At 33.6% G+C, this 24,864-nt stretch overlaps 1 protein-coding gene across 5 annotated transcripts in view; it reads right to left on the bottom strand.

Annotated features, from left to right (window-relative positions):
• The window catches only part of LOC100471557 (cadherin-12), a 1,012,668-nt gene that overhangs the window by 59,757 nt on the left and 928,047 nt on the right, over positions 1-24,864 (bottom strand). For all 5 annotated transcript variants that reach the window (XM_034657064.1, XM_034657066.1, XM_034657065.1 and 2 more), the window contains one exon: positions 8,509-8,696. In XM_034657064.1, coding sequence (XP_034512955.1) covers positions 8,509-8,696 — 188 coding nt within the window. The remainder of the gene's footprint in view (positions 1-8,508; positions 8,697-24,864) is intronic.

Genomic DNA, 24,864 nt, shown 5'->3' with positions numbered 1-24,864 from the left:
ATGGGAAGTGCATTTCTGAGGATGTAATGCTAGGAACTGAGACGAGAAGAACCCAGGTGTGGGGAAGTCAGAAGGAAGTGAGCTTGATGGAAGGTAAGCAAGGGCAAAGTTCCAGACGCATTTTATTCTGCCTTTTAATAAATATTTCTTGAATGTTCCACCATGTTCCAGACATCTTTTTCGATGCTAGAACGGAACCAAACAGACAAAATCACCATCTGCATAGATTTTGCTGTCTTCTAGGAATTGATGGACAACAGTAAGAGAAATAAGTGAAATATGTAGCATGTTGGGTGGCAATAAATATTATGGAAAAATGTAAAACTTGGGAGACAGATATGTGTTCTGTGTGTTGGGGGTAGATGGGAAAGTTGGCATGTATCCTATCGCCACTGAGGAAGGAATTCAACTCAGCAACTTACTAAAAAGTAGTGAAGTAATTATTTGAGGGATAAAAGTCATTACATCATTAGGTGAGAATGCCCCAACAACTAAGGGAAAAAAATAAAATGTGGCCCTTTTTAAAACTTGAATTTTAGTTTTTGACAAATTTCAACAACATCTCAGTTTTATAATTAAAAATTAAAAAAAAAACACAATGGAATGACCAGACAGAAAAGTATTTTCAAAATTAAATTATTAAAGTGAAGAAACATACATTTCAGAAAACTTACCTCTAAGTAAATTTGTCACAGAACTGTTCATTAGAAATGCATTTAATTTTTCCGTGCTTAAGTTACACGCTGGGTTTTTGAGGAATTCCAAATTTTTTATAGCTTTAATGAATTAACTTAAGAATCATGGGCATTATTATTTCTATGCCCCTATTTTAGTGACAATACTTTTTGGAACAAATTCAGTAACTAATTCAGCGACAATTCAGTAAGACAAACAAAACAAAAAAGAATATTCAAAGAAATTCTGGTGCTTCTACTTGAGAAATTCGGATAAGATTTTGCCTAAAAATGAAAGAACATTACATTAACTTAAGTAAAATACATGTTTTATATGCACACACAGTATAAATCATGATTATCTAGGGAGGCCAATTATCTCTTAAGCTTCCTCAAATAACCAATGTCACATTTTACTTCTAACATATATTGTTTGTAACAATAGTGATAACAGTTAATATGTTTTTCAAACAAGTACTATAATTTACTGCAAGGTGTGTGATTTTGAAAAAGTTTATCTTTCTTCTCTGAGTTTATTTCTCATTTGCATATAATTTATGAAATATGTTAAACTTTACCTAGTATTGAGAACTAAAAAATAATGCATCATAAATTAAACTGGTAAACCAACATAAGACATGTGTCCTTTAGGCAACAAAAAATGTAAACACCCTGTGTATTTCAAGCATTTTCTTTACATGACAACACAAATACAGATACGATAAAGTGTCTTTAGACAGCTCAAATATAGTAGAAATAATCAGATGTGTTTAAACTATGAATGCCGTAAGTATCTTAGGTGTTTTCACAGAAATGGTGACATTTGGGAAGGAAGTAAGTGATGAGCTTCCTAAGGGACTCATGTAAGTCTTTGGTGTGAGGTATGCGGGAAAATTGAAAAAAAAAAAAAAAGGAAGGAATCAATTAAGATACTCATGTGGGGTAGTGTCTTCTATGCAAAAGGAAGAATAGCATATTTGGTAGAAATTGCATTGAATTTGATACAGATGGAATGTTGCACGTGTGTGTGCAGGAAATGATAATAGAAAATACACTATTTGCTCTGTATCTTACGAATGATGGAAACAAAAAAAAAGGATTTAAGCATGAGAGTAAGATGAATGGGGGAAAGACTAAGCTAAATGAAGACAAGTTGCTATCCTCCAAGAATAGCCATCCCAGTGGTAGGAGGAATAACCAAGAAGATGCAAGTCAACCCAGTAGGAGGAAAAGGAGGGGAATTTTAACCCACGTTCAGGAGAAATCAGTGGCCAGGCTTCATGTCCTATTTGGCAAGGGGAGGCTGATGGCAACAGAAGCAGCATAAGAAAAAGCCTAGGTCTGGGGGTTAAGAAGCTTGGAGAGAAGGTGGAGCCTTATCTAGCAAGGAGAAGATGGGAAAAGGAGCGCTTTTGTTGGGAGACGAGAAGGAATCTGACATTGGTCATTCTCAGTCTGAACTGACCGTACAGAAAACACGGCTTTAAATGCCTGCAAGGGAGCAAAACAATCTACTTTGGTAATTTCAGTTTGGGAGCTAGTTTAGAGTTTCTGAGACTGATTAGCGAAGTTAGGTTAAGATGTTTAAAAGAGGTGATGACAAATATTTACAAAAACTTCGACATAATATTTACAGAAACAAATAAAGTACACCATGTATTTTCCTTTAAGCTTATGCATGCACACAGACTAGCTAAAAATAAGTGTTTTAAACTTAATAAATTAAGGTGTATGTTTGGCTACATAAAATACGTTACTGCAATTTTTTTCATTTTTTTCCCCTTAGAGTTATTCAAAAATTAACCACATGATGGTGCTCTCCTACCAAATCATTTGGTGTGGATGCCTTTCCTGGCCACTTGGCAAAAAGAAAAGGAGTTTTACTAACAGGGCATAAGGAACATGTGAATGCTTCCATGGAACAAACTGAAAGCTTAGTCTGTTTACTAGAAAATCCTGGTGAAGAACAAAACATCTTTCTTTCTTTCTTTCTTTCTTTCTTTCTTTCTTTCTTTCTTTCTTTCTTTCTCTTTCTTTCTTTCTTNAGAGTTTTACTAACAGGGCATAAGGAACATGTGAATGCTTCCATGGAACAAACTGGAAGCTTAGTCTGTTTACTAGAAAATCCTGGTGAAGAACAAAGCATCTTTCTTTCTTTCTTTCTTTCTTTCTTTCTTTCTTTCTTTCTTTCTTTCTTTCTTTCTTTCTTTCTTTCTCTTTCTTTCTTTTCTTCTTTCTTTTCTTTCCTTTCTTTCTTTCTTTTCTTTCTTTCTTTCCTTTCTTTCTTTCTTTCTTTCTTTCTTTCTTTCTTTCTTTCTTTCGAATTCTGCTTTGGATTCAATGTGATCACAGTTACGTTTATTTGGGATGAAATAATATTNCTTTCTTTTCTTTCTTCCTTTCTTTCTTTCGAATTCTGCTTTGGATTCAATGTGATCACAGTTACGTTTATTTGGGATGAAATAATATTTCCACGTCGCATCAAATAGTAAGAATTCTTTTTTAAAATCAAAGTTTTACTTATTTAAAAATAAAGAATCATCACTTCCTCATTCTTTAAACTTACGCTATGTTTATTTACTAGTTAGCAATAGATATTTTTGTAGAAATGGTAGAGAACTGTTTGAGAAATTATGCAAGATAATAAAATTGTCCTTTTAAACAACTTAAATATTCACCCCACTATTTTAATTGCTTTAATTTCTTCATAGTGACAAGAAAAATACCGTGCTTCTATAAATATATTTCTACTTTCAGTCCTCATATGTTTTTAACTCGTAATTTTATATTTATATCTGGTAAGGATGTAAGTATATAATAAATACATATTTATTCTCAGTTATCCAGTAGGAAAAAAACCTACTGAGTAAAATATATTTCAATTACCTTTTCAATTAAGAATAAAATTGCTGAGGGGTACCTGGGAGCCTCCATCAGCTAAGTGCCCACCTCTTGATTTCGGCTCAGGTCATGATCTCAGAATGGTGAGATCAAGCTCTGCATTGGGCTCCACACTGGTCATGGAGTCTGCTTAACATTCTCTCTCTCCCTCTTCCCCCTCCCCCTGCTCTCTCATGCTCTCTCTCTTTCTCTCTCTAAAATAGATAAATAATTAAAATAAAATTGCTGAATTTAAGATGTCTTGTGCTCTCATTTTATTTATTTATTTGGGAGGGAGAGAGAGAGAAAGAACAAAAGCAGTGGGGGAGACGCAGAGGGAGAGAGAGAAAATCTTAAGCAGGATCCATGACCACCTCAGAGCCCATCTCCGGGCTCCATCTCACGACCCTGAGATCATGACCTGAGTCAAAATTAGGAGTTGGAGGTTTAACTGAGTGAGCCTCCCAGGTACCCCCTTGTACTCTCATTTTAAATGGAGCCCATCTCCTAATTTTTAGATGGGATGAAAAATTGAAAAAGTGATTACTCTGATGTTGTCAGTGCTTTTAATGCTGTAACACTTAAGAATATATAGGGCACTTTCTATTCGCTTAAATTTTGCTGGATGCAATAGGACATAAGTGTAGAGTGAGAGTAGTTTTTTGGTTTTGTTTTATTTTTTACCAGTAGCTTGTGCCTTGGGAAGATTCATAAAGTTTCATAATGCTACTCTGAATTCAAAGCGACATAGGGAAATGACATTCTGTCACAGTGCTCATAAACTGAATCCAAGCTGATGGTAAAAAATAAATTAATAAAAATGCTTTTTTTTTCGTTCTTTCAGCTCCTATAAACCTGAGCATCATTTTTATCCACTTAGACCCTCCTCAGAAAGAGAGAGGGGAAATAGTAAAGGGAGGGCAAATAAAGATTTTAGAGAGAAAACAATCATAAGAATACGTGCTTCAGAGAACTGAAGTATTTTAATTGATTATGAAATGAATTAAGAAAAGAAAAACTCTGAAAACAGAGTATCATATGCTACTGTTAGCCAAACAATTAAAATAACTGACATTTAACAATCAGCTACATATTCAAAGGCAGAGTATATATTTTTGGACTTTGTGAGTGCCTTCACAACATAGTTCCTCTATGAATTTGGTTTTACATGAAAACTCCTTTTTGCCATTTATGCTGAGGTATTGACGGGAAAGTTTCAGAACACTAATTTAAAGATCATCCTGTAACTGAAACACTGCTGTTGAGGTTTACGTACTTACTTTACTATTACACATCCAATTCTTCTAGAACTCCTAAAGCTAAGTGCAAGGTAAACTTCCTGAGAACTTACAGAATATATGCAGAAATAATTCTATAATATAGTCTTCACCACCCCCTTACCCTGGGGCAGGGGGGACCTCTAAAGAATTGCAGTTGTTTAAATTAATTTTGAGTTTTTCATGGGCGTTATGCAACAGAATTCTTCTAATTATTTTTTTTTATGAAATCATACCTCCATGTTTAATCAAGTCATATATTTACACATATTTGTACACACACAATGGAATATTTGCAGCAGATAGGTAGGTAGGTAAAGAGGTAGATAGGTGATAAGTAATTTTAAAATTTTGTTATAGAAGTGTTCTCCTGGGGCATTTTTCTCTTTTTTTTAAGATTTAATAGATGTACTCAGCAAGTTGCAATTTTCTTTCCAAACAGAACTGCAGGCTAACAGATAGGGATTGCTTCTGGTGGTTCCTCACTGAGAGATTAAAACAAATTACAACATGAAGAACACATCTATTCTAATGCTTGGGTAATTTGCCAGATGATCAGAATATTTTTGGAAGTATGTTTTCGCTGTTCTTTTACAAACTAGCCAGAATCTCACCATTTCTCACAACCTTGATTACTACAAAAATCATGGTCCACATTTCCATCGACAGTTTCTGGGATTATTTCTATAGTCTTTTCACTGGTCTATTTGTATCCTCACTTCCTAGTCACTGTTCTCCTCAGAACACCACATTATCCCAGCTTCACAACAGTAAAGGTAATTTAGATCTAAAGTCACTCCAGGCTTCCCATACCATGATCTAATTCAAGTCCTCGGCCAGGCCTATAAGGCTCCACAATGGGCCCTTTCTCTGCATCTTTAACCTTGTATCTCATTGGCTACACTCAGCCCACCGGCCTCCTTGCAGTGGCTGCTGGATCTCTGTGGAACATGCATCACTCAGAATCACTAATGAATGATTCATTACTTGCTTCCTTCAAGTCTCTGCTGAAATGTCACCCTGTCAGAGAAACCTGTCTTGACCACCCCATTATAAAAGCCACCAGGCTTTCCATATTACTTGTATCCCTGCACCTTGCTTTACATTTCTCAAGCTTGAATTTATCACTGGGGACATTTATCACTGGGTTTATCATCTGTCTTCCCCTAACTGAGCCGAAGCTGCTTGAGTAGAGGGATTGGGTCTGTTTTATTTACTGCTCTATTCCCAGAATCCAGAGTGAGGTCCTGGATTTAGTGGCTTTCCCATCAATACCCATTGAATGAAGGAGTGAATGTTAGTTATGGACACTGAACCTTATTTTTGATAACAAATTTTATGCCAGCAAAATGGACAATTATTCATCTACTGTGGGAAGAAAAATGTATTTTGTATACTTGGAGATATACTTTTCAGACTGCTTTTCTATATTATGTAAGTCAATTTTAATAATGTTATGTCATAATTTTACAAATCTCAATTTTAACCTAGTTAAGTAAGAAAATTCTCCAAAAATTAAATAAAATAAATGCAACAAAATAAGTGATATGACTCTTTTTATGAATCTTTCATTAGCTAAGAAGGGAAAAGTTCTGTTCTTACACTTTGGTGAAGGTGTATAATAAGTAAATATTTACAAAAAGTTGATTTATATAACTAAATCATTACTTTCTTCTATAAAAATCATTACTTTCAACGATTAAGCCATTTTGATATAATATAAAGGCTATAGTTAGCACACCACTCCCTTTTCCATTGTGTTAAATTATTTAAATGTTCTTTCCAGAATTTAATTGTAATTTAATTTTTTATTGTTGTAAACTTAAACAAAAAGATTAACTTAAAAGTAAGATCTAGAAGTAAACTCTAAACCCACCAAGCTTGGTTTTGCCCCTCTCATGATTTTTCTGAGAATAAAATATCTAATTCTTATATTGTTACTGAGAATTTATATCCTAGTGGAAGAATAAGAGTGCCACACATTTTCCCAGATAAACACTTAGACACCAATCATTTATTGGCAGAGATGGTAAATGTGTATAAATAAAAATATAAATACAAAACATGTGTAAATATAAAATATAGTTGTAATAACTATAAACATACATTCATATATAAATTTTAAAAATATATTATATACAATATTGACTCTTCTGTACCTAAGTTTTAGTTTGTAAATTTACTTAATCTCATACTTAAATTTTATGAACTGTTGATGTAAAATATTTTCTAGTATTTTTCTTATTATTAAGAAAATACATATTTGCTCCATTTAAATTAACACTTGTAAATCATTTAAATGTAGTTATTTTTTAAGAAAAAATAAGTGAGAAGACTCTCATTGACTTGTTACTGACTGAATAGAAAAGAGAAAAATGGGCAAAACAAGAACAAACAATAAAGAAGTAAAGTTAATAAGAATTTGACACATACTTTTTAAAATGTACTTTGAAAATACAACATGAAGGTATAATTTTGCTGAATGAGATCGTGTGGTTAAAGTAATTTCTAGAAAAGGTACAATTTATGTTCAGTAGTGGAAATAAAAAGCGATAAATAATCTATATGAAAATTGTGTTTCTTTTCAGTATTATTTTTATTGCCATATGTATTATTTCTTTGTTAAAATTCAGAGTTCCTGAGCAAATATGGAAACAGCAGCCTAATTAATGGGAATGACTGCAAAACTACTTCTTGTAGGCTAAAATAATCACAATTATTAAATGCATATGATATACTGCAGTTTGGGGGAAATAGAACATACTTTGCAGGAGAGAGGAAAGCAGTACTAAATTAAATGAGTTTCAATAGTTTGCCTGCACTCCGTTATTGAAAATTCCTATAATTTGCTTCACTGTTATGGAAACAATCTACACACCCCCAACATAATTATGATTTTTCTGTTTCTCATGTTTGCATGCCCCTTCTTCATGCCAACCCACCAAAAGACAGACTATACCCTTGGTAATATTTCAAATTGTGTTCGCCCCTTTTGCAATTCTCTTCTGTACAAGTCTATTTAATATTACTAAATGGCTTCCCATCACAGTCCCCCTTTCACTCCCTCCCTCCCTCCCTCTCTTTTTCTCCTTGATCCTTCCTGCCTCTGCCTCTCCCTCTTGCCCCCTCCCCTTTTCCCTCCCTCTCTCTCTCATTAATCTTTCTTTTCACTTACCTCCTTAAAACCCCCTCAAGCCCAACATTACCCTTGCTCTTCCATTCCTCAGTAGTACAACTTACTGACATAGGGATTCTTCCACTAGGTTATAAATTCTCAATAACAATGTGGGAATTAGATATTTGTATTCTCAGAAAAATCATGAGAGGGGCAAGACCAATTGGTGGGTTTAGAGTTTACTTCTAGATCTTACTTTTAAGCTAATCTTTTTGTTTAAGTTTGCAACAATAAAAAATTAAATTACAATAAAATTCTGGAAAGAATGTTTAAATAATTTAGTCAATTAATAGACCTGATGTTTCAACAAAAAATATGTATCTGTTGAATTGCAAGAATACACGTGCCTGAGGAAGTGAATACTTCAGAGTTACCTGGTCTATTTTTTATTTAAAATATTGCTAATTGAAGGAAATTAAAATTTCTCTCTTTTTCAACTTTCCATCATTTTGTTCTTTAATTAATAGTGGGTAGTCAACTGTCCAAAAACTTGTTTATGTACCTTTTTCAATTTGATGACTCCTTCTTGTGTATCTTCATCTGTGACGATGTCAAACAAATTTCCCCCATCTCCTGGAACAATATTGTATTCAATTTCTGCATTTTGTCCAAAATCAGGATCCACAGCTCTTATTCTTCCAATGGCAGAGCCAATAGGAGAAGACTCAGGAACTTTCAGATGGAAGATACCTGACAAGAAATGTATAATTCATGTTGACATGGAGTTAGGAAAGTGTATAGAAAGATTACTAGGATAGAAAAATATACTATACAGAAAGCAAATCAAATTTAGAACATAATAGTGCAAAAACGAAAAGGAGTTTGCTGTCAAGTTAAGAATTATGATGAGGAATAACAACTTTACTTTTAACTTCAATAAGTCCTGCTCTAGAATTTTAATTGGGAATTATAAATAGTAAAGTGTGTGAAATTTATATTATTGTGAGGAAGTATTTTACATACCAACAGCTTCAAAGTGCACCTACTATCAAATGGAAGGACAGGAAAATCCATGTAATTAATTGTTACCAATAGAATAGAATCCAGGATACAAGACAGAGATAAAAGAAAGATAGATGATTGATAGTTAGATATTTATAGAAAGTTAAGGTTATATTTCCTAATACATTTAGACATTATGTATTTTTATTATTTATATTCCATACATATATAGACAGTATTTACCCAGTAAGTGTAAATCATTAAGCTAAAAACAGCCCGTAAAATGATTATGTTTTTGGTTAAACAAAATTTTAATCCATAATGGATTTAAGTGTATTATACTACTGACTAATATTCAACTTATGTTTAGTTTTGAGTAGATTTTTACTGGGTATCCTACAAGGTACCTCAGACACATCTAAAATCAGGATATAAAGTTCAATTTGCTCCTGCTTTTTTTTTTACCACCAGGTGGAGCACATATATTACTAAGAATTTGATACTGAGTCAGAAAAACCTAGAAAAATTCTTATCTATATAAAATACACCAGAATCAGGAAAATTTGTAATATCCCTTAAAAATGAAAATATATACATCACTTTAAAGAGTTTTAGAAATTTTGTATGGCATAACATGAAGAAAAAGATATAAGCTATTTTACTGACCTGTCATCAAAATATTATTAAAGGATGAAATGGCAGTCTGTTTAAATCAAAATAAGGAAAGGAAGAGTATGGGAGAATATGAAGTTAAAACTAAACTCAAAAATGCAAAGTTTAAATTTTGAGATCTGCTTTCCAGTTTTAATTTCTATTACTGTATTTTGGATTGTACTTTCCCATGATTAAAGCACCAGGGTAATTAATTTGTTTAGAACTTCTAGTTACATTTATAGAAATTAAATTAGGAAGGCCTTTAATATGTTTCTTGAATGGTAAAGTTCATTCATCAAACCACATTTCAATATTTCAGCTATTGGCTTCAAGAAATATGAGGAAAAATAATCAATCACACCTTGTAGTGATCTTACCAAATACCTTCCTTTTTATTCCCAATTATTTTATAAGTCTTGTAGTTCTTTCATTAGCCCTGCTAGCAGTCAAACCTTGTCCTATACCGTTCACATCTCCCCCATAAAAAAAGATATCCACCACTTGCTCATATCATGTTAAAATCAGCCTTATTTACATTCAATGGACATAACCTCTTTGAAACATCTATTTAATCTCAAAAGAGCTAAATATTTACCTAAATTTGTTTGATTTCATGTAAAAGAGAAAGTACATTTTTACAGCGGTCCAAAAATAGTGTTCAATTAATTTGATAATTAACAGTATACCTGCCTTCAAAGGGGAATATGTCAAATCTTTCTAAAAGAACAAATGTAAAACTTACATAAATAAACAAATCAGAAACAGGCAAGTTAATAATAATAATCCAAGTGGTAATAATGGAGCGTTACACAGACATTACAAAAGAATTTTGGTTAAAGAAGTAGTTTTGATGACTGATCAAGCTAGCAACTTTTCATAGGTTAGGATTATGTCATTAGATTTTACTCCCTAAACATTTCACACAGTGGCTGTCGTAGACAGATGTTCGAAGTTTGCAGGATTTAAAGTAGGGTTTGGACTTGAGGCAACCAGAGCAAAGAGGAAGACTAAAATCATAGGTTACATTGTATATACATTGTCTACAAGAAAGGTAAAGACAGATATGCAGTGGAATCTGTCTGAGTTCAAATAGCCATGACTTCACAAACGGAACATTTTGCAGCTGACTTTCTAAAGAGTATACGTGTTTCACAATAGCCATATTAAACCCTGATCCGATTGAAGCACTTCTGAGATACTAGCAAATACGATGATGCATGAATTCTTTTTTTTTTTTAAGATTTTATTTATGTATTTGACAGAAAGAGGGAGAGAGAGGGAAAGGACAAGCAGGAGGAATAGCAGAGGGAGAGGGAGAAGCAGACTCCCCACTGAGCAGGGAGCCTGATTCCTGGCTAGAACCCAGGACCTCGGGATCATGGCCGGAGCCGAAGGCAGATGCTTAACTGATTGAGCCCCTCAGGCGCCCCAATGATGCCTGAATTCTTTTATAACATGACAAGAAATTATGCAACAGTTATTTACGGTTGTACTAAACTTCTTATACATGTGTTATTTTTCATTTCCTTTTTTCCTTCCTTTCTTAATGCCTATTAAGCAGAAGTATCATTAGTCAGAAACATGTCCACACCCTTTGCCTCTTGTCCTATGATTGTGATAAAGAACCTGAAGAAACACCAAAAGCCTTGAATCTATGCTAGAATTAGTCATATTCCAATGTCATGCTACATCAATATGTGTTAAGAAAGGCCTTGAATTTTTTCTTGATAAAATAGAGTAATGGAAGTCTATGTTGAATAATGTACTATACATCTTCCTCTAACAGGATATCGAATTAGGAAACTTAAGATGAAAAAATTGTCAAAGACAGAGCTGACAGACAGGGATTTGGGAGAGATAGGCAGCTGCCATGTGTAGTGGATTTCAAACGTCAAACATGGTCAGCAGTGCAAGGTGGTGGCAATGGTGAGGGAGGTGGGGGAGGGTTGGATGGAATCTTTAGGAAATGATGGACAGCCGGCTGAAAGGGCTTGTAATATTTCTCCTTACTCTATCTGATCCTTTTATAAGTTAGCTTTTCATTTGAACAGTGAAAAGCCAGATTAAAATAATTAAAAATCAAGGCAAATAATCTAGTCTGGCATCATCATTAAGAGATTACAGTTAGTGAAAGTAAAAACCTTAGCCAGAATGGAGACCCTCCAACGTGAGAATTTTTAAATCTGAAAGATAACTGAAGGACATCCGATAATGCAGACTATAATGAGAGTTCCCCTTTTCAGGATGATATGCTGAGATATGAGTTTTGTGTTTTATAAAAGAACATTTTATGAAGCCAATAACAATAAATGTGAAAATACCTATTCCTTGTAGTACGATGTCAATATAAGTTAAACAACAGTTTCTTCAAAAGTGGTCAGCATCCAGTATGCCCCAAAATTTTATAATTATCTAATGGCATTGGAAAACGAGATAAATTGAAATAGTAGCATTCTTCAGAAAAGACTGACTCAATAGCATTCACTAACATGTGCCACCAAAATGAAGATACAGTAGAAGTGAAACAGTGATTCACCACTTACATCTTCTCTGTGTACTGAGATTTTAGTGTACATAAAACACAAATATGCAGAGCACTGAATTTTTTGTTCTTTATATTGCAGACACATTTTAGAAAGGTGAAAGACACATTCATTAAGACAAACATTTCTAAATAAAATATTGTAGTTAGTAATAAAGTCTACAGAATATGGAACAAGTCAGAGAAACTATGCATTAGTCATGTCATTTTCTTTTAGGTTCTGTCGGTTTATTTCCAGGGACTTGACATTTTATCATTTCTAGAAACTCGACAGCAATAAAGTTGGGGTCATTCAGATTAATTCAAAACTGAAGTAATCTTCAGCTGTGCCAAACTTGGAACGCTTTTGATGTACTATGTAATTACAGCGCTGTCAACTTCTACGTGTCCTACTTTTGACGCATATGAAACAACTTAATGGCACTACCTGTACAACACAGATTAAGAAATAAAACGGGTGACAAGAAATTGTTCAGAGTCAATAAGAATATATACTTACATACGTATCAAATATGCATGCTGTGTTTAAACGAAAAAAAAATGTTCCCACGGAAAAGGAGAAAATTGCATGCAGTGAACTCGGAATTATAGAGATCAAATTCTAAAATTTCTTACAGATAATGCTCCCTGTTAATCTCAAAGGTAAAAGTATCTGTTACTCAGTTATTGGATAAATGGGTCTCCTCTCAGGAAGTATGTTGTTTAAAAATATATACTGTGATTATATTTTGGTTATTAGGGCTCACACTGGGTTTGTGTGTGTGACAGGGGGCATTCACTGAAACCAGGAGAAAGGATATACAATAAGTTTTCCTTCCCTTTTTTCTTTGAAAACTTTCCAAGTATGATGAAAATACCAAAAGAGATATATTTACCCAACAAAACATTAATATGTTATAATCTCCTCAGAAATAAAAGTTTTAGGACTTCAAAAATAGATGAAGTGAATGAATTATATAATACTCCAACAACATGCAGTAATAAGAATAGCAAGTAAAAAGAAAATGGGGTAATCCATTACAAATTCTCTTTTGAAATCCATTTTATTTTATGTTTATTATAATAGCTGAAGCTACTCAAAACAATATATAAGAAGTCAATGTTCACTTCACAGAGAACCTACTGTACTATATATGAAAAGTGATGAATTTGGATGTAATGAATGTATAATTTAAAATAATAGAAAAATAAAAATATTGGAAAGTTTAAGTGGAAATTATTTCAAATTGATTAAGAATGTTAAACATTTTTAGGAACATGAAAACATATTATCCGAGACCACATAAATAGATAATTGTTTGAAGTATTACATTTATGTTTAAACTTTAGAAATTAAGGTATATTACCATTACACTTTTGATTCAATGATTCAATTCATTTAATTATTCAAACAGTGATCCCACACGTGTGTGTATGTGATTTACCATCTAATCACATAATGATATTTATCATATTTTATTGTTTTAATTTCTTAAGGAAATATAATAACAGCACACAAAATGATTTTACCTTACCTAAAGAAAATTTAAAAAGGAAAGGGAAGCAAACAACATTTCTGTATGAGTAAAAAGGAGCTTCATATAAATTATTAACCTGTTACAGCCTCCTATTAGTTCTGTCAACTGGGGCAAAATATTTAATCTTTTTTTCCTGATCTGTAAAATTGGAATGATAATGATGATGATGTCACTTATATAATAATTCATGAAACCCCTAAGTAATACCTATTACAATAGTTACTCTTCAAATAGTAATTCTATAGATAATTTCCATAACTGGATTATACTATTTTCCTGTAGGATTGGCAGTAATCAACAGGAAACTGCCTACAGAGGTATGGAGACAAAAGAAAGGGAATTGTTAAAAAAGTTCTGAAAAGCCATTTTCATTTTCGCTGAAGCATTTTTCCCATATCTTCAAAATTGAAGGATTCAAGAATAAAAATATCTTGGTGGCTGAAGAACGTTTGAAATGCCCTCTATTTCCTCAAAAGCCTGAAGCTGTGAGTATTTTCAATATGTCCAAATTAAAGTAATAGAAATATAGTCCACAAGGAAAAACCATCCTGATAACAAAGTTGGATTCAAACTAGATTTTAGTCAAGCATACTAAGCATACAGTGAATGGAATCTCTCAGTAATAACAGAAACATCCAGTCCTGCTCATTCTTAGGATGGGTCTAGGATGAACAAATTTCTAGTAGTTTCCAATATTTGGAAGCAAGAGCTTTACTGTATTGGCCAAATTACTGCATCTTTTTACAAAAGTTATAATTGCCTCGTCTAGACTTTACTTAACCATATCCATGAAAATGAAATGCCATATACACAATATTCAATATATTGATGGATTTATATAAATTCTATAAAATTTTATAAATACTATACAATAATAGCAATATTTCTTTTCCCAGAGATATGAGAAATTCATTCCTCTAAACTTTCTAGTTCTGAGCAGCCGTACACAACACAAAATTTTAGGGCTAGATGCTGAACTGTCCTTTTTAAATTTCCTTTGGGTAGTAGATTAGTTGGTAAGCCTTCCAATAACTCAGATTATTGATATGTGATTCACTGCAAATTTTTAGTAGCTTGCTCCATGGAATGATAAAGAAAAAACAAAAACAAAATGCAAAACAAAGTACAGTTATCCCAATGGCATTTATTACCTAGTGAGGTAGGTAGGTATTAATTAAACAATCACACAAATGAAGTAGAATTGGTAAATCACATCAGGAAAGCTAACACTATTCTATGCACTTTTTATGATATTTAAGCTGAGAATCTGAGTTAAGTCAACTAGATGAAGTTGGGTCTGTGAGGTCAGCTGGTTGAAAACATTCCAAATAGTAGAAACTATGTGACAAAGTCAAAAACTATCATAATCTTCTACCTTCCTATTTTGTTTGTTCAATTACTACCACTTTGACCAATTTATGTAACATAAATATATATTTATATAGAGGTAATAAGTATCAACTTTAATATCAAATATAAATAAATTTAATGTTAGTTAATGTCACTATATTGAACTCTCTACATCCAGTAAGTCATTGTCATTTTTCTGTTGCTTTTTTCTTCCTCATCCAACTAAAACACATTTTGTCATTTCAATATCATATTAACCTGTGGGCTATATATCTTGCTCATGTTATCACTGCTGTCTGGTAAAACTCAACCTTTGATAATGATAATTACTGTCTTTTTCAAGGAGGAGCCCCTGACAGAGGAAAACCAAAGTGAAACAGCTGGATACTACTATAAATTTTGATTACTAACCTCAAATGCGCTTGCAAGATTGGCTGCAAAGCATACAAATTTGCAAAGGTAACTTATTATTATTTGCTATGACCTCTGTTTTAAACTAACTTATTTTCCACAGATCTCTGCTTTACTTCTTTACTACAGATCTTCCTCAACTTACAATGGGGTTGGTCCCAATAAACCCATCATAATTGTAAAATAGTGTAAGTCAAAAATGCATTTAATACACTTAACTTACTAAACATCATAGTTTAGCCTAGCCTCCCTTATAGACATGCTCAGAGCACTTACGTTAGACTAAAGTTGGGCCACATCATCTAACAGATGGCCTATTTTATAATAAAGCGTTGACCATCTCGTGTAATTTACTGAACACTGTTTTGAAGGTGAAAAACAGAATGGTTGAAAATCTATCAGTTGTTTATCCTCATGATCTCAGGGCTGACTGGGAGGTCTGGCTCACTGCCTCTACTCAGTGTCACAAGAGAATATCATACCACATATAGCTAGCCTGGGAAAGGAGTAAATTTCAAAATTCAAAGTATGGTTTCTACTTTTCTCTGAGACCAACCTCACTGGCTCTAATGGTTCTTTTGGGAGGCCCTTGGGAGCTCCTTCCACTACATATGCATGACAAAGGCATTACCTCTGCTTTGATGTAACATTCCTCTCAGCCTCTGGATCTCCCAACAATCCATTCCACACACTGCTTCTCACTTCAAGGGAAATCTCTTTGGCAGAACTTAAAATGGCTCTGGATTGGTCATTCTGCTTACACATTTCTAAATCCACCTTTTGTTGTCATATAACTACTTTCCCAAGCAAAAGCTTGTTCCGCTGTCTCTGCTCTTTCTGAGGACACTTTCACTTTCTTAAGCAAGAGCAAGCCTCAGATGATGGATTTCTCCCATTTTCTGAAAAAATATGGCAGCATATACTGGATTTTACCTTTGGTCCTTGGTGAAGAAGGCTTCCTTCACCTAAGAGGGAAGGGAAGGGTAGCTCCACTCTTTTTCCCTTGTTCCAAAATCCAGCTAACCTCTCAATTTTCTTTTCCTTTTCCAACAAAACTTGTCAAAGACAGTCATTGTTACCTATTCCTATCTAACAATCACTCCATAAGCAGCTTTAAATAGTTTCTGAACTCACCACTCTATTAAAACAGTTTCCCCTGAGATCTCCATGACATCCATGTCACAGAATCCGGTGGTAACATCTCAGTAGCATTCAACACTCGGTCATTCCATCTTTTCCAGAAGCACACTGCTCCTTAATATCTATGTCACTCTATCCTAGTTCTAGTTTTCTCCCACCACATAGCTTGCTCTTCTTAGTGTCCTTTGTTGGTATTTTAAAGAGAATGTAGATAAATGATCCTCAGATTTGACTGCCTAAGGACATTATATGGAAAGTTAAAAAAAAAAAAAAAAGCCCAAGAGCCACCTGCAAGATTCCAATTTAATTGTTTTGAGTTTAGAACTGAACCACAGAATTGATTAAACTCCCTCCTGTTCTACTTTGCGATCACAATTAAGAACCTTTGTCTCAAGCTGTCTTTACCTAGGCTTTCCTCATCTAGTTAATTTCATCTATCTTTATGCTAAACATTCTTTATATTTTAATTCTAGCCATATACATATTTTGCGTTTCATTCATCCTTGAGAAAATATTATCTTACTACAAAATTTCACTTCGATATCTCCAAGGTATCTCAGCTTTGACATATTCAAAACTGAATTCATAGACTTCCTATGACTCTAGAAGAGCTGCCCTAATGTTGTATGTCTCAACAAATAATATTCAACAAATAATATTACTACCACTGCAGTTCCACAGACTGGAATCCCCCTCTTGGCAAATTCATTAATATTGTTGATTTTTTTTACCTTCTAAAATCATTTAAATCTAACCACATCTTGCCATTTTTCACCACTATCATCAGTACCACCATCACAGATTCAGTAACTCACACAGTTTGTATCACTACAGTTGTCTGCTAACTGGCTTTCCTATGTCTACTCTGTCTGTCCTCTCCAACTAGCACTCCATTTTCTGTGCTGCACCGCATGGACAGACAGGATCATTCCTATCACTTTCAGGTAGAAACTGCATGTCTTCTATCATTGAGAAGACTGGTGCAAGGACATATATGAACTTTTGGAAAATTTATGAGTGTCAATATGAAGGAAAAAAAGAACTTAAATAGAGATTACTCTTTAAGTAGAATAGACACATCATCATCATCATCAATCATCATAGCAATTATTTGTATAGGGATTTCTAGTCCCAGGTACTTTTCTAAGCACTTTCCCCTTATTAACTAATTTTATCTTCACATTGAGAGTATGAGATAGATACTATTACTATGATTCCCAGTCAGTAATGTTCCAGTAAATGTTTAACAACCAGATCAGAGTAGAGAGAGAGAACAGATAGGGGTAAGCCCAGACTTTTAGGGTTTCTCAGTCTGGGGGGTGAAAGAACGGCTAGCATGCTTGATTTCAAGCCAATGTGAAATCACTGAACAGAGTTGGGAGATGTGCACAGTCGGCTCTGAGGATCAATACAGTCAGCTCCAGCACACCACTCTACCAGTCTACAAATGAGGAAACTGCGGTGCATACAACCAGTCACTCATAGGCGGTGAGATGAACCAATCAAGTGGCACCTCTGCTCTAAAGTCCCTCATTTGGTCTGCCCATTCCAGTTCACCTGGTTTCACTGTCTCAATGTTATTCAAATGGAGACAATATCGGGTTAACAAATAAGCTTTTTTTAAGATTTTATTTATTTATTTATTTATTTATTTATTTATTTATGTAAGAGGGAGAGCATACAAAAGTGGGGAGGAGGGTGGAGAGAGAGAAGGAGAAGCAGACTCCCTACCAAGCAGGGAGCCAGATGCAGGGCAAGATCCAGGACCCAGAAGTGGGGCTCACTCCATCCCAGGACCCAGGGATCATGACCTGAGCTGAGCCACCCAGGTGCCCCAACAAATAAGCTCTTTTATAATGCAAATAGTTCAGATTATTCTCAATTTCAGCTACACTGATAAATGCAAATCCCAATTAAGGGTCAACTGGGGTTGGATAGGCTTGGGGAAAATTTCCGTTTTCAATGCTTAGAGAATAAAATCAATGAAGATATAGAGAAAAGAGCACTGTGGCTCTAAAATTAAAATTACTTCTGCTTCTGCACCCAAGAAAGGAAGGGACATTTATTACATTTCTTTCTGTCCTTCCAATAATGCCTTCCTTATTACATAGCTTCCAGCTTTCAAGTATAAAATTTTTCAAGTAAATATGATTATCTTTAATACTATAGTTCTGCTACTTTGCAGATCTAATAAACACATATCTGTATTTCCCTGAAAAACTAATTACTTTTTATAACATGATTTTTTTCAAGGGATTGCATTGGAGATCCCAAAAATACTAATTCCAAATGAAATATGAAACATAATCCACTTGTATTACTCAATGATTGCCAGAATCAAAAGTGTTTCTGATCCTCAAAAATAAGCATTTCTAATATATGTGATCTATATAACCGTTACCCCCTTACGTAACAGAAGCCATGATGGAGATCTTGGTAAGTGTTCACAACATTTCCAGTCCATCAGTAACATTCCATTGTTCATTCATTTTATGGAGTAAATTTAATATTCCCTTAAAACTGCCATTAAATATGTAAACCTTCCTTTTTTCTTTTTCCATGTAATTTCTGATCCATCTAACAAAATATGGTACATAAATAATTCTCAGTGATACTGGCCACTAGTTTCACGAAAATATGCAGCACTGGAATTTTTATTACAAATTATAAATAAACTTGACACCTTATAAAACTAAGCTCCTGAAAAATGCTTGAAATTTAAATTCAGTTGGGAATATTTATTTACCTAAATGTTTAATTTCTAACAGATTTTTTTTTGAAACATTATGAAGGTAGTCTGGAAAAGTGAAATTTGATAATAGTTTCTTCCTATATAACATTTTGGTTTCTTTTAGCCAAAACAAAGTCTTTCAATAGCATCCAATTCATTGACCTGTAAATGTTATTTCTGAATATTCTTCGTATATTCATACATTATACATGTAGACAAACGTTTAAATTTTCTGTCATTACATGTAATTTATTATTTGAATACTTCGCATGTCTTCATTATTTCACTGCTTATGCCTAAATCGTCCACTGGCTTGCTACCCCTCTTCTTTCTGTGTATAAATTCTATTCCTCATTCTTTCAAGGGCAGCTTAAAGCCATTTTTTATGAAAAATGTTCTTGTCTTTGCACTTCCATTTTTTTCACAATTCTATGCATATAATCTTTTAAATAATACATTACGGTTTTGTACCATCTAACTATTTTGGTACACCTTTTCTCTCCACCAACTCTTGTTACAGGTTTCAGAAAACAATGTAGATATTATTTCCTTCAAAATCCTCTCAGATCTACTCTGTAATGACTTGGATGCCCATCTTATACATTTATGTGTGACTGTGTGCATGTCTATCATTTATTTTATTTCAAGTAGTATAATTGTCCATTAACTTAATCTCCCCATTATACACAGAGCTGCTTGAGGGAAGACATTAAATTTTTAAATCTTTTTTATACAGACAAAAAACCCCCGATATAGCCTTTTTTGCATATACACTTCAATAAAACTAGCAATCAATGAAACGTTATTCATTGAGTGCTATAATTTATTCTGTCTGATATCTGTTAATAAACTAGATTTCTTATGTATAAAATGTATTGTGTCCACACTTATTTCTTATATTCTGTTTAACTCTCATTAAGAAATACTGAAGTTCAGTTTCCTGCCTAAATACATGCGAAGACCAATAATAAGGCAAACATGAAATAGAGAAATTTAAACCATGTGAAATATACGTTGAATTTAGAATGTTTCACATTGAGGATTAAAAATACTCACCACAGTTAGAAACCTGTGTTATTAAAGGTATGAGGTGGTTGTATTTAAGTTTCTCCTTGTATCTTTATTTGTTCTCATTCCTGAATTTTCTTTGAATCAAAATTTAAATAGTTATTTCTTCTTGAATCTTATTAATTTTACCCATATACCTCAGACCTCATTAATTACTTCTGTTTATGCCTCTTAAAAATGTTTGCCTGAGGAGCGCCTGGGTGGCTCAGTTGGGCTCCCTGCTCAGCAGGGAGTCTGCTCCTCCCTCTCCCTGTGTGTGTGCTCTCGCTCTCTCTCTCTCTCTCCCTCTAATAAATAAATAAATCTTTTAAAAAAATGCTTCTCTGACTTCACTTTGAGTGTCCCTATATTTCAACCGTTTCCTGTTCATCTCCCCTCAATTTCAGCATATTAATAGAGAAACCATTTTCCTACCTAAATCGTGTCTTCACATGCTCTTTTATCTTATTTATCCTCTGAATCCAATAAAGCACGAAGTCTTCTCCATTCTTGCTACTGAAAACTCTCTCAGTTCTGCTCTACTTATCTTTTCCAAACAACTGCCCTGGGTTTGCTCCACATCTAGTCTCAACTTCAGTTTTCACCAGGTTATCAGTTATTTTTCTAACATGTTGATATCTGCTTTGCCCTTCGACTGAAAAGCACACACATACATACATAAATACAGGTTTGCATATCAGGGCTGTGCAGTCTCAAACTCCTCTCCTTCCAATCTGTTAAATTCTTATGCTACATTTCTTCTCAAATGCTATGTTCTTCATAAATATTTTCCCAATAATTCCTGTCAGATTTATTTACCGTGTTCTAGTGATGCCAATAATTAGTCTGATCATGTTCTTATTTGGGATGTTCATTGTGGTTTTATTTATACATCAAAATCTTTGTCTTATAGAGTCATTGTTGGTTGAAAAAAGTAAAGATACCTTATGCAATTCTTATCTCTTAAAAATCAAGATCAAGTATATACATATGTGTGTGTATATATATATATGATTATATAAAAGTTGCAAGAATTTTATTTTGGCTATTAAAGTGATTTTCATAGACTGTGAAAATTACAAACTTAAGCTTTTTTAAAAAACTGGGGAAATGATATTAACAATCAGAGCATGTGTACTTTATTCTGAGTAAAAAATTTTAAGATAGCATTATCATTATAATGCACATACATCATGAATACCTTTACTGTAAAATCATTTAGGAACAAGTCAGTGGATATAAGGCTAGATGAGAAACAACCTAGCCTATAAAGGCAGCCTATGGTCCTCCTAATATTTTAATAGCATAAGACTAAGACTACACATTAAAAAGAATTTCTTTTTACTTGTCCATAAAAGAGAGTTGTAATAATTTGTTAAGTATTAAGCAACTAGAGACTTCATAAATTAGTTTAATCCTGCAACTGTGTTTTATCCTGGCTAGAGTAAAATGAAATCAGAATATTGTATTTAAATCAAAATAGTCTATTGAAAATATCCATGGGTAAAGATAATACTATTTTGGTGATAGCATTATTTTATATTCACTTCTTAAATATTTCTATGGAGTTAGACATTCTGAAATTGATTTTTTTCATGTGTATAAAAGGTATACAATCAGTCTTAAGATTTTTCTTTTCTGGTGGTAAATTCAACTACAAATGTAGACATGAGCTATTTCTTGAGCTATTTCTCTCCTCAATCCATATTTCACCATGCATTAATTGGAAATTCTGATAAAGGGGAAGCAAAACACACAAAGAAATTATATAAAAAGGGCCTATGACGTAGTCTAGTTGGAGAGATAGGTACAAAACAGAAATGGGGATAAGGTTGAAAAGAGGGAGGAAAAAAAAGGTGGGAGGGAGGAGAGGAGAAAAAAAATTACTGTTGGATACTTCAATTGTATTATTTTACTTAATCCTCCCAGAAGTGCTGTATATTATTATTAAGATGGCTATTTAATTTACTAGCCAAACAAAGCCTCTTTTGAGAGTAAAAGTAATCACTATTTGCAATTAATTTGGGACTGCAAGTGAAAACTGAAACTGTCTGGAGCAAACCAGGATATGCAGTCCCCCTATTTATTATCTTAGTTTTAACATTGTAAAAACATGAGACAGTGAGAATTGATTTAGCTTATTCAGGCCTCAGCGAGTTAATGGTAAAGCTGAGCTTTCCATCAAAGCCTAGGATAGCGTGTCTCTGTTCTACAAATCTTACGAACATAAAAACACTCACAGCCTTGGAGAGAATGTCTTTTCAGTTTGATTAGCGGAGAAGTAGATTGAATGCCCCACGTTCACGTTCACGGCTCCCACTCTTACCTAACGGTGCCAGTGGAGGAAGCAGTAATCTCCATCTTCATAAACGTGCATATTTTAAAAATCTCAGCTCTTAATATGTTGCCCAGTTCTGTTCTGCTCCATCACACATGCACCTACAAAGTACCTGGCTCCAGCTCTTATTATCTCTTTTTCTTTCACTTCCCTCTTCTAAATGTGTATAAATAGACAGCACCTATTCATAAGGATTAAAGAAGTTAACATGCAGTTTTAATGGGGCCTTTATATGGTACATGTGCAATAAGTATTAGCTGCTGTCCTCACTAAAATCATTACAATATTCTGTAAAGAGTAGTGCAATTGTACCACCTGGAAAAAATCTTGGAACCTGATAATGCAGTTCCAGCAGGAAAATGCAGAAAAGCAAACTGAGGACATGTGAATTGAAGATTTAATGAGTAAGAGGTATATATGCATTGCAGCCAGAGACCTACAGGTTTATTATTTAAATCTGATAAATTCTATTGCTGGCATCTATTTACTTGCTCTGACTGACAGGAAATTGTCACAAAATAAGTTTTTTCTCCTATTTTTGCGGGAAGGCTGAGAGGTGGAGGTGGGAAAACTTTCTCATTACCTTACTTGTTTGTTTAGGAACCTACGAGTTTTATTACATCATAGGTAAAGTATCACATTTGAATTGTGGATTATATGATGCCAAAACATTCAGGCCACCTCTCCAGGATTTTAATTGTTAGAAAATGACTCAGGTAAGCTGGAAAGTGCACAGATTAATATTAACAAATATTTTAAATACTTATAGGGACCATGGTCTTTAGATACTGTATTATTGTTAATAACATTGGTGAGATTAAGCACAATATCTTTAATATCATTTCAATTTTAAACTTTATTTAATATGATTCACAAAATAATTTAAAACTAAAAGTCAGGTTTCTTAAAGACCTATAGATGTTGTAGCTCATAAGCTTAGTTCTTTTGCAAATCAGGCAATGGGGCCATGGAACAACCAGGCTGCAATCTTGTGCCTTTTGCCACATGGGGACTAGGACCAAGTAAGCCACCAAAAGCTTTCAGCATCACTTAAGGAAAGATTCATACTTTCATTAATAAAGCATAATGTGGTATTCATGTGACAATAATAGCAATGATTTTAAAATTGTGCTAATTGTTTTTTATTTGCTTACATCTGCCTACATGGATTGTAGTGAAACGATTCCCTTCTCGTTGGAGACTCTGGAGCTCACATTCACTGAGTTTCCATTCAAATTGGATTCAGCTCCATGTTAGCCTCAAAGCATCGGTATCTAGTTCTGTAAGCTCCTTGGAAGACTTCTAAACAAGACACATAAGTATATGAGTGTTTAATTATAAAAGACAAAATAAAACAAAACAAAAACAAAACTTTTCAAAATAGTTTTAAAATTAATATATTTTAATATTTAGATTTCACCCAAATCTATCTGTAGGAATGGAATTTTGCATGGACCAAAACAGCTCTCATGAGATATGAAATAATTAAGTCATTAGCTCTATTTAATGAATAATGAAATGTCTTCTCAACACTTGCTGCTTCATCACAGTAAACCAGTGATTTTCAAATTATGCTTTGCAGCCTACCTACATCAGAATCTACCAGATTAGGTATTTGAAATTCAGATTTCTGAGTCCAAGCTGTGTCACTAGAAACAGAGCTTCCATCACTGGGACGTAAGATCCCAAGGGATTCTTCAGGCAAATGTGATTTGAGAACTATTGGTGAATATGACTCCAGTCCTCATTTGCATGCCTCATCTTCAGGAAATTGTTATCTCTTGCTCATTTTTATCAAAGCAGACAAATGACCCATTTGGGAATTAAAGTAGAAGTGTTTATTCCACTTAGTAAAAATGCTGGTTTTATTATGTCTTGGCTTGTTTTTCAAAAATAGAAATAGAGTCATCAAATGTGATGACTCTTCCTATCACTCATGCCTACAATCTTTACAAGACCCAGGTAATATAAGCTCTTTTGCAATATTTCCAAACTCTTAGATTTACAATTTTTTCTCTTTATGCTTTTTAAACATGTTCTAAAGTTGATATTAAATCAGCACCAGTAGTAAATTTGAGAAATATAAACAAACATGAACTTATATTGACTGATTAATATATTTTACTCTCTTATATTACTACTTAAAACCTTCACCCATTGGGGCGCCTGGGTGGCTCAATTGGTCG

This window comes from Ailuropoda melanoleuca, chromosome 3 (assembly GCF_002007445.2).
Source record: "Ailuropoda melanoleuca isolate Jingjing chromosome 3, ASM200744v2, whole genome shotgun sequence".
Classification (NCBI taxonomy): domain Eukaryota; kingdom Metazoa; phylum Chordata; class Mammalia; order Carnivora; family Ursidae; genus Ailuropoda; species Ailuropoda melanoleuca.
The sequence above is the reverse complement of the archived record's forward strand: the minus strand, read 5'-3'. Positions and strand labels throughout refer to the sequence as shown.